At 28.2% G+C, this 13,938-nt stretch overlaps 1 protein-coding gene across 1 annotated transcript in view; it reads left to right on the top strand.

Moving 5' to 3' along the window:
- Positions 1-10,687, top strand: part of LOC107451569 (gamma-interferon-inducible lysosomal thiol reductase) — a 28,891-nt gene extending 18,204 nt beyond the window's left edge. The window contains exons 4-7 of the mRNA XM_016067713.5: positions 764-859; positions 3,183-3,326; positions 5,594-5,662; positions 9,977-10,687. Of these exons, the coding sequence (XP_015923199.2) occupies positions 764-859; positions 3,183-3,326; positions 5,594-5,662; positions 9,977-10,042 (375 nt within the window). The 3' untranslated portion in view covers positions 10,043-10,687. The remainder of the gene's footprint in view (positions 1-763; positions 860-3,182; positions 3,327-5,593; positions 5,663-9,976) is intronic.
- The last annotated feature ends 3,251 nt before the right edge of the window (positions 10,688-13,938 follow it).

Genomic DNA, 13,938 nt, shown 5'->3' on the forward strand with positions numbered 1-13,938 from the left:
ATATATTATATAACAGTTACACATTATGTCACAATTCTTTTTCTTAATATCAAAGTGTATTTTTGTAGTCACACATTATGATAAAATTATCGATTATTTCACCAATTATTCTCTATTTATTTAAACTTTATTCTTCAGATATATTATATAACAGATACACATTATGTCACAATTCTTTTTCTTAATATCAAAGTCTATTCTTGTAGTCACACATTATGGTAAAATTATCGATTATTTCTAAAATAATTTTCTATTTATTTAAACTTTATTCTTCAGATATGCTATAAAACAGTTACGCATTATTTTACAATTCTTTTCCACGCATTTAAAGTGTACTCTTATAATCACATTACGTAAAAATTATCAATTATTTCTCTACATATTTTCTATTTATTTATTCTTCAAATATGCTAGGTAACAGTTATCAATTATTTTACAATTTTTTAACAATTCTTTTCCATACATTTAAAATCTGTCCTTATAGTCATATTACGTAAAAATTATCAATTATTTCTCCAATTATTTTCTATTTTCTAAACTCTATTATTCATACTATGTTAGTGTTCAAAAAGGCTAGGTTATACTTTGTGCTACCTAAACGAAAGCCAAAAACGTGAATAAAGCTAAATTTCCGTACTTCCATTTGTGCTTTTTCACGTTGAGTTTTATTTGTTTTATTTATTTATTTATTTATTTTGCTTTATATTACTGTTGACAATTCTTTTAAAACTTATTTGAATACATTTAAACTCTGTTCTTTCAGGCATGCTATACGGCACTCATAAATAATACTGCGGACCAAATCCAATTCGTTAAATGTGCCTTTGACATTAGAAGACAAAGTCATGCCGTTGAGAGGGTATGTATTACAATATTTGAATCTCATTTAAGTTTCGGAACTATATCTTTATTTCTATAAAAGTGAAAATAAGAAGTGGTTTCTTATGTTAAGATCTATGTTCCTACTATGCCCACCTGCATAAACGAATCAAACTTTACAGATAAAACAGTTTTTTATAATAAAAAAAAAATTATTTGATACAACCGCACCAACCACAGTAACAAAGGAAAAATAAATTGAAATACCCGTAACGGGTTAGCATAAACCTTGCAAAAATAAAATGAAATACCCGTAACTGGTAAATATTAACCTTGCAAAAATAAATTGAAATACCCGTAACGGGTTAGCATAAACCTTGCAAAAATAAAATGAAATACCTGTAGCAGGTTAGTATAAACCTTGATAAAATCAATTGAAATACCCGTAACAGGTTAGTATAAAATTTGCAAAAATCAATTGAAATACCCGTAACGGGTTAGCATAAACCTTGCAAAAATAAATTGAAATACCCGTAACAGGTTAGTACAAACCTTGAAAAAATCAATTGAAATATCCGTAACTCTGTAGTATAAACCTTGCAAAAATAAATTGAAATATTCCTAACTGGTTAGTATAAAACTTAAAATACAAACAATAACGATTCACAACAAAAACCAACTAACTCTCCAACGTTCCTAAAATTGTCTCAATCTTTTCAATTTTTTTCTTGATCTCGTTATTTGTTTTTTAATTCATGCTTGTGTTAAAAAATTTTGTAGAGATATAATATGCTTTTATAAGTTGAGTTTACGACTATTCTTTTTATTTTTATATACACTTTTCTTTTCAAAAACAGATTTTTATATACCTATGAATTCTTTGGACAAACGTGGATAATTTTTATAGAACCGAAATTTTTATTTTTATACTTTTTTACATAGTAATTAACATTCTGTGCTTGTTTGCTTGTAAAAAAAAATAACTCAACGTTTGATGTAAATATCTTAAAGTTGCTTTAAAGATTAATTTTATACCAAAAACAAATATTTTTTTACTCACAAACAATTGTAGTTATCAAATAAAATAATTTTTCCTCTTAAGTTATTTCGTATCAGAAATCGTTTTTCCTTCCTTGTTTATAGTCATTATTAGAGGTTAAGTAATTTTTGTTAAGAATTTCATACAGACATTTTAAAAAAATTGTCTGTGCTAAAAATCTCAAAAATCAGCATGAATTCGCGTTTTTAATGAAGCTCTTAATTGAAAATGAAAGACAATAAATTAATAACATGTTCTGTATATTATTGAAAATATGTCTTACTTGTTTTCCATAAACTGAGAAAAAATTCAGGTAAAATTACCGTACTGCATAACATTTCTGTTAAAAAAAAGGCCATAATTCTGGTTAATAAAACCAAAATATCCAGTATGTAAACCAGTTGTTAACGGTTTACCGAAAAGTTTGGGTTTCAAAATTTCAAAAAATATAGAACTGAGAAGTAAATTTAACCATTTAATTGGTTTTTACTTATGTTCTAAGGTACCATGATAAAATTAGCATATTTTACCCCTTTTACCAAATTTTTTCAGTTATTATGAAATTACATTTTATTGTTAATTTTACAATAATCATTACCAAAGGGCTTCAACAAAAATTACTAAAACTTGTGACATTCCCGTAGGGCTGGAAACAAGATAAATTTTACCACATTCTGGTAATTTTGACCATACTTTTTTCTCAATGTATGTTTTCCTATGAATAATAAAAAAATATGTGAATGATTTAAAAAATTATTAAAATGATATACTAGTATGTTTTTTAATCATGTGTTTTTTAATTGTGTCCAAAAAAGTGTTCTAACTTCTGAGTTTCATTCTACCAACAAAATAATAAACTCTTAACGTTCTCCCTAACTTAATCGCAGAATGCTATTGTAACTTATTAATGATTCAATTAGCTTTTCATTCTAACACACGATTGTCTTTTTAAATAATTATTATAAAAATAAATCAAGATTTTGTTCAGTTGAAAAGGTCCTTGTATTAGCTGTTTTATTTATTTGTTTTATTTATTTCTCGTCATCTATTTAAAATCGAATTTTTTTTTTTCTTTTAATTATGATTTTGTAAGCATATTCTCTTTAACAAATTAATCTATGCTTTTTATTTTTGAATCAAAACTAAACTTTCAAATAAGATTCGAAATATATTTTCTGAAACACGGTGCGATTCAAAATATTGGATTTTTTGACCGAACTGTTAGTTGAAAAATCTACAACTGCATTTCAATTTAACAATAGTATTTCAGTACAAAGCATTCGAAATAATTTATAATATCATGACTATTTATTTCTTATCATAGTGCATCAAAGATCTTAACTTGCGTCGACAAGTGAAGAAGTGTGTAACAAGCACGATGGGAAACAATCTGCTATACCAGATGGGCAAGAAAACAGATTCCCTGAATCCACCTCATACCTTCATTCCTTGGATTACAATCAATGGAGTAAGGATAATTTATATTCATGGTCAAAATGCAACTACTATACGACCTTACACATTTATTGTTTCTTTTTGGCGATTTTTACTCAATGATTTGAACTAGAAATTTCTTTGTACTTCTGAAATACTACAGAGGATCAATCAGTATAAATATGAAACATTAAAAAAGTACTTATGTACTTCTGAAGTACTACAGAGAATCAATCGGTGCAAATATGATTCATTAAAAAAGTAGCTATGTTCATCTGAAATACTACAGAGGATCAGTCTGTGCTAATATGAAACGTTAAAAAAGTAGCTAATATAAGGCACTCAAAAAATAAGGAAACTAATATTAATTGCTCGAAATATAATGAGGCTGGTGTATATATACTTAAACTAAAAGGGCTAACGTGAAACATTCAAAATAATATTGGCGGTTAAGAATGCTTAAAATAATAGGGTTATTGTGTAAGGTCTCATAAGTCTCAAAATAATGAGATTAACATGAAACACTCAAAATAAGGAGACTAATATGAAACGATCAGAATAAATGGAACTAATAAAAAAAAGCGCTGAAATTAATAGGGCTATTGAGAAACAGTCAAAATAACAAGGTTGCCAATTTCTATGTTTTTTTGCAAAATATTTATAGAGTGGTGGGCAATTAAAAACTGAAGCCTTTAGAATGCATGGTAATTTAGACGACATTGAAAAATCCATACCGAGAAAGAGCTGGATTAAAATGAAGTTTCATATGATTTTCATAATCATTTTCATGTAGTGGTGTGGAAAATAACTTTAAACCAAATTTACAAGACAAATAATCATATATTAGAGCATAAACATAGCTACCACTATAAGAAATTTTCACAAAAAGCGTTGGAAGTTGGCACCCTTGAATTAATACGGATAATGTGAGACACTCAAGACAACGAGGCTAACATAAAACACTCAAAATAAAGTTAAAATTATTGAAAAACAGCCAATTTTTAGTGTTATAACAAATATGTTATGTGATAAATTACAGTTTAAGATTACTTTGTAAGAAACATCTCACCTTATTTATACATATTACAATTGTATTCAAAATGCAAAAATAAAAATTCATAAAAAAAATCATCCAATGATTATCATCTTTTTTCCAATAAAAACTTTTCTGGAAAAAAAATTAGGAAGGTTTCTATTACTATACAACACTTATTATCATGCAGCAATAATTTCAGAAAATTATTCTAAGGATTTTTCAGAAAGGTTTGGCTCATAATTTAAATTATAATAACGTTGAATATGTTAGAAATAGCTTGAACTCTTAACTACCAAAGTTAGAGTGCTAATATGAAACTTTGTTTGCACTAATGTAAAACGCTCTTAGAATTTTTTAACAGTTCTAATTTTATTTTCATTCAGTTTTTTTAATTATACTTGGATAAACAAAATAAATTCACAAATTACACAGAGTTTTATATTTTGGTTCAAATTAGAAAGATATTTACAAGAAAAAGCAAAATTTAATCCATCTAACTAAAAATTAAATTCAATATTCGATAGTGAATCTATATCTAAATTACACATCAAAAAAATAAGAAGAAACCGCATGGTGTTCTTATATAAATATTTCTTAGGAAATATTTTTCTTTTTTTCCTCATTTTTATCATAAATTATTATACAGTAATATTTATATTAGTATTTATTTAATAAGAGAGATTCCTTTATTTGACGGTAGTTATAATTATAAAACTAAGTTGAATGAGATGAGCCGGACATGTAGTGAGAATGAACCCAGAACAAACAGCTATAAGAGTCTTTAATGCAACCCCCTCCAATAAAAGGCCAATAGGAAGGTCCCAAAATAGGTGAAAAAATTGTGTGGATTAGGATTTTGCCATCCTAAAGGTAAAGAACTGGAAAACAATTGCTGGAGGAAGGGCAGAATGGGAAAAGCTTCCGAGGAAGGCCCAGGCTCACAAAGGGCTGTCGTGCCAATGCTGATGATTATGATAATTATAAATCAGTCTTTTTGCACCTTAACATGTTCCGGTGAAAACGGGGTTGGGTAAAGAAGTTAAGTAACGGCACTTTTAACCAGAGTCTTTAGTGTGGAATTGTTCATTCCAGCAATTCATTAAGCGTTCATTCTTCGCTGAATGAAAAAATTCATTAAAGCTGACTAAAATGCGCTAATTTATACATTACATAGTCTGACACATATTTAATTTATACATTACATAGTCTGACATATATTTAATTTGTTTCATTTATTTGAAATCTTATCTTAATTTTTATTTTAGCGAGGTGGACAAAACTTAAATGACCTGGCAAATCACAACTTAATGAACGTTATCTGTGAACAACTATCTGTAAGTGTTTTTTGTATTTATCTAGTTTATCAGTAGTATATATTTCCAAAGATTACTAGTATGTCATTAATAAAAATAATAGTTTTTATTTTATGCATACTCGGGGTCGTTAAATTAAGATTAGCACAAAATGTTTACGCAAACAATTTTGCTCTAAAATAATGCTGAAACAAGCATTTATTAGGATTTTTACTGTTGATTCAAAATAACTGCAAAATAAGGGCAGAATAAGGAAGATACTGAATAACTTTTGTTTTAATGATCAGATTTTCTCAAGCTATGTGCAGATCATAATGGTTCTGAGGATTGATCTCAAATATGCTAATTAATTAGTACTAACTATTTAAGCTGAAAAATCAGCTACAAAAGTGTGCTTTCTCTGAAAAATTTAATTTTTTTTTTTTTTTTTTTTTGCTGGATCTGGATTTTTAGTTATGAAAATTGGAGGAATGCAAAAAAAAAGCGTATTTTCACGTATCCACGAAATTCATGAAAAAAATTTGTTTAAAAAAGTTAACTGTAATTTTGGTTAATAAAACTAAAATATACGGCCTTTAAACCATCCATTTGGTAATTTCTCTGTTCATTATGGTACATGTTTACCGGTAATTCCAATTATAAAATTGTTGATAAAATTTTATTTCTTTATATTCAAAATTATAGTTCTTTTTATGGCACTTTTAGTAAAAAAATACAAAACTGAAAAATAAATTTAACAGAGAACCATGCTGGTTTTTATGCCATGCTCAAATATATAATGATAAAATTACATTTACTCAATTTTATCACAGGTTATAAAGTCATATTTTATAGCTAACTAGGAGGCTCCGCCCCCTGCTCGCTAACGCTCGCCAACCCCCGAGAATTGCTACGCAATCCTATGTGGTTCACGCCGTGAACCATGGCTCGCTGCGCTCGCTCGCCAATGAACACAATGTTCTAGCACAAAGACATAATATATTATCATCAAAGACATAGTATTTTATCATCAAAGACATAGTATTGTACTTATGTAGAAGATTTCTACCAATGTTCTTATTGGCTTTTAAAAAAGTATATTAGCTATTTAGATTGTACATGGTGAAAAAATCAAAACATTAGCTATATAAGAAACATATTAGCAAAATAAATTATCAAATATTGCTTCACTAATATTCTGCATTTAAAAGCGTGAAAATTCAATGCATAAATAAACGCGAAATATAACAAAAATGCAATGCATTCAATACAAACACTTAAACGTTTTTTAAACGTTTAGGTAGCTCCCAGTAGAAAAATATCAATTCAACAGCGGCCTTTTAAAACATTCTCACTTCAATTAATTAATTAATTCCTAATTGAGTTTAAATTAAATATTGTCATGTTTTTAGTGCATGAATCTGAATTGAACAACCTGATAATGCTCACTCTGGTTATTGTTATCTGGTTGCTCACGACGTGCTCTTGCGCGCCGAATCTAATCAATTAAAAATGAAAACTGTTGCCAGCGCGAGAAAAGAAATATCATCTTTTTTATTAATACATACATACGTACGTATTAGCGTTTTATATAATAAGATTTTACCAGAATCATTACCAAATCACTTTGGTTAAAATTATCGAGATTTTTGTGTTCCCCTTGAGCAAGAAACACGGTAAATTGTATCATAATCTGATAGTTTTGTCTATACATTTTTTCTCTGATACCTTTCTTTTAGATTTCAATTGGGTTTGTGTTTTGATTACTTTCTGATACGAAATGTGTTATAAAATCTAAATTAGTTTTACATTCAGCATTGACAAGAAACATAAATTTATTTTACAGTGGCGTGTAACGGTTTTAAAAATGAAATAATAATTTTTGGTCAACAAAGGCTTCTTTTGACGCGTTTTTCATAAATTTCTTCTTAAAATAGTGAAATTCAGATCACATTATTTATAAACACAAACTATTTAAATTTCGAAAACGTCGCGTATTATGAAAATTTATATGAAAGTCTGAATATGATTTTCAATTTTAAGCATTTTTCAAATTTAAATGTTAGTATTTTTCAGCAATAAAAAAATACTATTAAAAGCATTTTAAGTCCCGAACACATAAATTAAAATGTATTACTGAAAATGCTATGTATATTGATAAATAAGATATCTTCCATTTATGGATGTTAAAATATGATGCTAAAATAGTGAATAAATATCATGTAAAAATAATGAAATTTGGAGCACATTATTGATAAACACAAACTATTTCAATTTCGAAAACGTCACGTATTATAAATATGTATATATAAAAATCCTAATATGACTTCAATCTTCAAACTTTTTTCAAATTCGAATGTTAGTATTATTCTCCTATAAAAAATGCTATTAAAAGCATTTTAAATCATGAACGCATAAATTTAAATGTATTACCGAAAATACCATGCATATTGATAAATTAAATGTCTTTCATTTAATAAATATTTTTCAAGACAAATAACAATAAAGATTTGTCCTATAATCCTAAAACTGACTGCATTTAAAATGATATCTACTTCTGACTTTGCAGAATATAAAACAATAATAGTTTTTAAAGAACAGCTGTAAAAACATATAAAAAATGCATTTCATATATTTTAGCAGTGCTTTTATTTGCTCCGAAATTACTACACCTTACAGTAATGTAACATTAAAGTTGAAAAAATAATAAAATATTTGTTATAAACTTTTCTTTCTTCTAATAATTATTCAACAACTGTACACAGTAGAGAATTCCTGATCAAATTGTAATAAAGAGAACTGACCCTCTGGGTGCCATTGCTTTTTAAAATAAAGTCATCTTTACCATAAAATTTTACGGATCATAAAATCTAATACACAGTAATTTTTACAGTAATATTTGCCGTAAAATCACTGAATGTTGCCATAAAAATTACGGTATAAAATTATGCGGTAAAGGTTAATTTTACAGCTATGTGCATTTAAATTAAGCCACATTCAAGGTGTCAGTACTTTCTACCGGAATTTTTTTTAGTGTATGTACCCAAAACTAAATGCTTAATATACTTTTTATCATCTTGTGGTGAAATCATCGTACTTGATTCGAAAAGTTCATGCTCTGGCGAACCTGAAAATTTCAACATACGCTCAAAGTATTTTTCGTAATCTCTTTGAACTGAACTGAAGCTCAAGAAATAAAATGTGATCATCGTGAAACTTCGTTACCATCGAAACCATCGTGATACTTTGTTCTTTTCTTTACTTTTTACTTTACTTATCTCTTTTTTCGCAATCTGCTTTACGTTTTTCTTCAGTTATTACTTTCACGATTATTTTTGTATGTTTTTATTTTTGTTGTTAAGTTTTCATTAAAGTTATGTTTAAATTTAGCATTTTCTCTTTTCTGTTATCTTTGGCGACAGACTTAACTAAACATGCAGACTCATAATAAACGCAACCGATTTCTCGCCAAAATCTTTATTCAAATGAATCATTCCTATTTACTGCGCGAATATTTTAAAAAGTACAAAAAATAAAAAGCAGCTGAACAGTCTGATTGAAAATTAGAATTAACTTTTTAATTCTATTTTTTTAAAGTATTATATTATAATTTAACAATCGTATTTTTATAAAGATAATTCAATTTTAAAAATCCACCTCTTTTTAGAATTTAAAAAATAAAAATGTTTTATGTAGGTTAATAAAAATTAATATAATGAAATAAAAATGTTGAAAATTTCGTTTTTCAATTTAAATAAAAAAATAATTCCATTTTTGTCATTCCACAAACGAAAAACATTAGCCATATCAATTTCCAAACACGTAGGGGAAATTCACAATATTGGTCAAAAGCTTATTACGAATGTAATGCGTATGCTGGGAGAATACTGTCGACAATGTCAACCTTCATCAAAGAAAAAGTATCCCAATATAGCATCGAAACTGATACTGAATAAAACATCTGGGCACTTGAGGCTGCTTGCTGTCCTTTTCCCATTGATCTTTAGCTTGATCTTTGTGGTGCTCCGATGAGGTTGTGGAATGCAAATGAAGTAAAGGAGGTTCTGACTGTGTAATGATATGCAGTAGGGTGATAAGACTAAATTGCAAAAGTATGAAATTTAGCTAAGCCGATATGATGAAAATGAGGTTATGTATATGCTATTGATGTCGGGAGTATGATGCATCACTGCAATAGTATGCTGCTATTGCATAATTGTGGTGCGTATCGACCAGTCAGCTCTGGGATTGGAACCTGGATCGTTTTATCCAATTATTGTTATTCTATACTATCGTTATTTTAAACCTATTCCAACTGAATTTTTTTAATTTTGATTCTCTGATTTACTTTTTTAGGTACAGCCTAATCAGTGCAAGAAGAGCAAATGGAATATTTTAAAGAAATTTAGAAATTACCTTTAATGGAAGAACTCGTCACCACCTTTCCATCTTCGACGTTTATTAATTTATTACTTGTATCACATGTTTAAGATAATAACCATTACTTATACCAGTGTGCCATAGAGAAACTCTAACTTGCCCGTAATAAGTTAAGCTCACTTTTCTAAAAAAAGAATGATGTAAAATTTAATGAGGATTTGGTAGTGTCAAAATCAAACTTCTTACAGTTACAAAAGAAAATTACTACTGGAACTTTCTTTCTAAGAAAACTATGTCCTAATTACACAAATTTTAAAACGTTTCATTCGCTTTTAGCTCTCAAACACCACTTACAATCAAAACAACATAAATACTTTTCATGCAGTACTACTTATTCTTTATAAATAGCACGGGTTGTTAGTTGTTATCTTTTAAATTTAACAGTAATAATGACCTATTTTTGCAACATTTTCAACATCTTTACTCACTTTAAAACAATATTTCAATCTCCTTTTTATAAAATGAATATTTCAATATTATCTAACAATAGAAAAATAGTGATAAAAATCATAACTTTATTGTTAATTCTTTTTTCTGTTTATTACTATGTGATTTTAATATGTTTATTGTTATGATTATTTTTTCTCACTTTGTATATTATTGCACAATAAATCTTTTTTTTTTGTATTTTTCTCCATTTCGTTATTTAGTTCATTGTAGGTACCAACTCTCAATGCATGCTGCGGTTTCATGACTAATTGATGCAGAACGTCATACCTTGTTAGAAATTTATCAGAAAAAATGATTAAACAACAATTTATTTAATTGCTAGTTCACTATATTCAAACAAAGCAGTCAAAATACCATAATACCGTATTCAAACTGTTAACTGTGGAAAAAAACGTTTATTAACTGCTTTCACCTCATACGGTTAAATAACCAGAAATTTATTGCACCAACTAGGACCACCTAATATAGTCCCTTTTCTATTCAGCTGGGTTCATAGTTCCAAGAGGGCCTATCTGTTAATCTCATGATCGACAAGATGGGAGTTCGTGACCCAGGGTTGACATCTCAATATTTCCTTTCTTCCCTTCCACCTGTGAACAGCACCCCCAATTCCAATGCCCAATGCCAAACGAAAAGTCTAGCTCCAATGTCCAATTAAAATTCTTTCTTAACGGTTTTGAAAAATGCTGGTGGTGAATGGTTAAAAAACTATATAGTTTTGCATTCATGGTTTTTTAACCATGTTAGTTGTAAATGGTTTAAAAACAGCAAAGGTAGAAAATGTTTCTCACCGTAAACTTTACGGTTAATTGGATGGTCAGACTGCTTCCAGTTATTTTACCATAATTTTAGAATGAAAATTCTAACAATGTTTCTCACAATTACACTGAATAATTATGAGTTACAATCTTTGAAAAATCTTCCACTCTGGCAACATCTGCTAGTTATTTTTCTTCTTAGATATTCTTTAAAAAAATAAGGGGACAGCAGCGAATCCTTTTTTTAAAACACTAAACTTGTTTCTTATAAAAATAATTAAGATAGGTTGAGGTAAACAAAAATTAAAATAAAAAGTAGTTTTTTTTTTTTTTTTGCTACAGTGGAAAAAATTCCGGATATAAATACTGTAAAAAGTACTGACACTCAATAAAGCACTCTGCCGATACTTTTTACTGTAAAATCCCTTTTTACCAGAACATGTTACGGAACAAAGAATTTGATATACCATAATAATTACCATAAAATCACTAAATCACTCTTCTTAACTTAATAACTACTGCATAAATTACGGTTGAATATTTTACGGTAAAAATGGAACTTACGGGTAAATCGGATTTTTAGGATGATGCATCCAACCGTGCCTGCACGTTATACCGTAATTTGATCGGGAATTTTTTATAGTATACTTGGTTACAGACATTTATTGTTTGAGAATTTATTACACTATTTTTTAAGTACTATTGTATGAAATTTGAATTAACTTCGGATAACATGAAGTACTTTGCAAATTTGCGACACATATGTTAAATTATGCAAAACTTTTAAATTGTAATCTCTGTCTGGCAGCGTTGGAGTAGTGGACAAATTTCAAATTATGAGGACAAGGCTGCAGATTTGATTACAAAATTTGATCACAATATTAGATTGCATAAAACAATTTTTATTTTCATTCATTTGGGTCCATAGAAAATTTTAATCAAAAAGTTCACGCTGATTTAATGATTTCCATCATTGGCCTAGATAAGTTAAGGATTTAACATTATTCTCTGTTTTAAAACGCAATCTTGCATTTTAAATGCAACTCCAAGTCTTTGGTATTCAAATTGAGTATGTTGTACGCTGGGCTTACTGGATTCGATTCTTATTAACCATGGCAAGGAAATTGTGAAGAACAGAGTACAAATGAGGTTTAATTTTATGATATTTTTGGAAACCTACTTTATAGATAAACCTAAGAAACGTGATCTATTTGGAAAATTTAGCAAAACAAACCTGCATTTAGCTAAAAATATTTGAAAATTAAATAATCGGAAATTTTACTGAAAAGGAAATTCGGAAATTTTTCTTAAAAATAAACCGATTCAAATATTTTGTTCAAGGCTTAATTTAAAGAAAGGTTATTAGACCAAGAAAAATTGTTCCAAGTTTATTTTTGAAAGTTTAATCTTTCACTATTTGTATCTTACAGATAATTTGAAGTTATGCACATTTTTATTAAAAGTTGTTTTTACTGTAATTACTTTCACAGAACCATTGTATATTTTAATTGTGATTCTAACTTTAAATCCACACATTACATCGATATTTTCTCTTACCGTATAGATCTCCCAAAAGCCTTTTATGTGTAAAATAGTTAGTATTTACATTATTTTTAAATGTTGTAAGGAGTCAACAACTGTAAAATTTCTTTTATAACACCTCTGCCAATCAAAAATACCTAAAGTTGTTAATATAATGTGAAGATTCACTAATAATCAAATGCGTAGCTTCAGGCGTTTTAAGTATGCAATAGTGGTGTTTTGCAATAAATACATATCTGACTCGGTCTGATCACTTATTTTAAAAAATGGCATAAAAAATTACTTTTTCTTCCTTTCGGTACATTTTTAATCAGATTTTTAAATACTGATAGAGACTATTTCACATGACTACAACTTCTTACAATTGCTACCTATAAATTAAAAACATATTTTCTAAGCATTTGTAAGTAATTGCATAAATATAAGAGTAACAATGGAAATCATAAAGACTATGTTTAAAGTTTTAACTATTTCACTAAGAAAAAATTAGACAAAATAACGATAAGAAAGAAATCATGCAATGGTGATTTCTTGATTACATTGTAATACCCAAGAGCTATAACGACATTAGTATAGCTCTATGAAATTCAAAAGGAAATCCAACAGCAGTAAAAAAATATTTTATGGGCAGTAAAAGTCTAACTTTGTTATTATTTTTATCGTAATTTAGGTCGTACAGAAATGAACTGTGACACATATGCTGTCGCGGGGTGGAATACAGTTAATTAACAAAAAATAGATAGTATATCAGTTAGATTTAATCCTCAGCCTCGTCAAATGCCCTTTAGCCATTTATCTATGATGTCCAGAAGGGATTTGGTAAACCAAACGGACATTTTCATAGAATATTACCATACAAATTTGTACGTGTTGACCAATTACTGCGTCATTCATCTTACTACTTTGCTCTGCAAGGTGCACTTCCCAAAAAGTTTGACAGCAACTCACTGCGAAGTGTCAAATACTCGATGCCTTCGTTTGTTTTTGGATTTAGTAACTTTGCCTCCCTCGTAGATATAAATAAAAATTTACTTTGGAAGCGAGCCACAATGCATGACCCTTTGAGCAAGCCAGCAAGGTACATCTCTATAAAAACCAGAATAATCATTTCTATTTATCTACGAACGT

Source organism: Parasteatoda tepidariorum, chromosome 7, assembly GCF_982258835.1.
Source record: "Parasteatoda tepidariorum strain Cologne lab strain chromosome 7, Ptep-v5.0, whole genome shotgun sequence".
Lineage (NCBI taxonomy): Eukaryota > Metazoa > Arthropoda > Arachnida > Araneae > Theridiidae > Parasteatoda > Parasteatoda tepidariorum.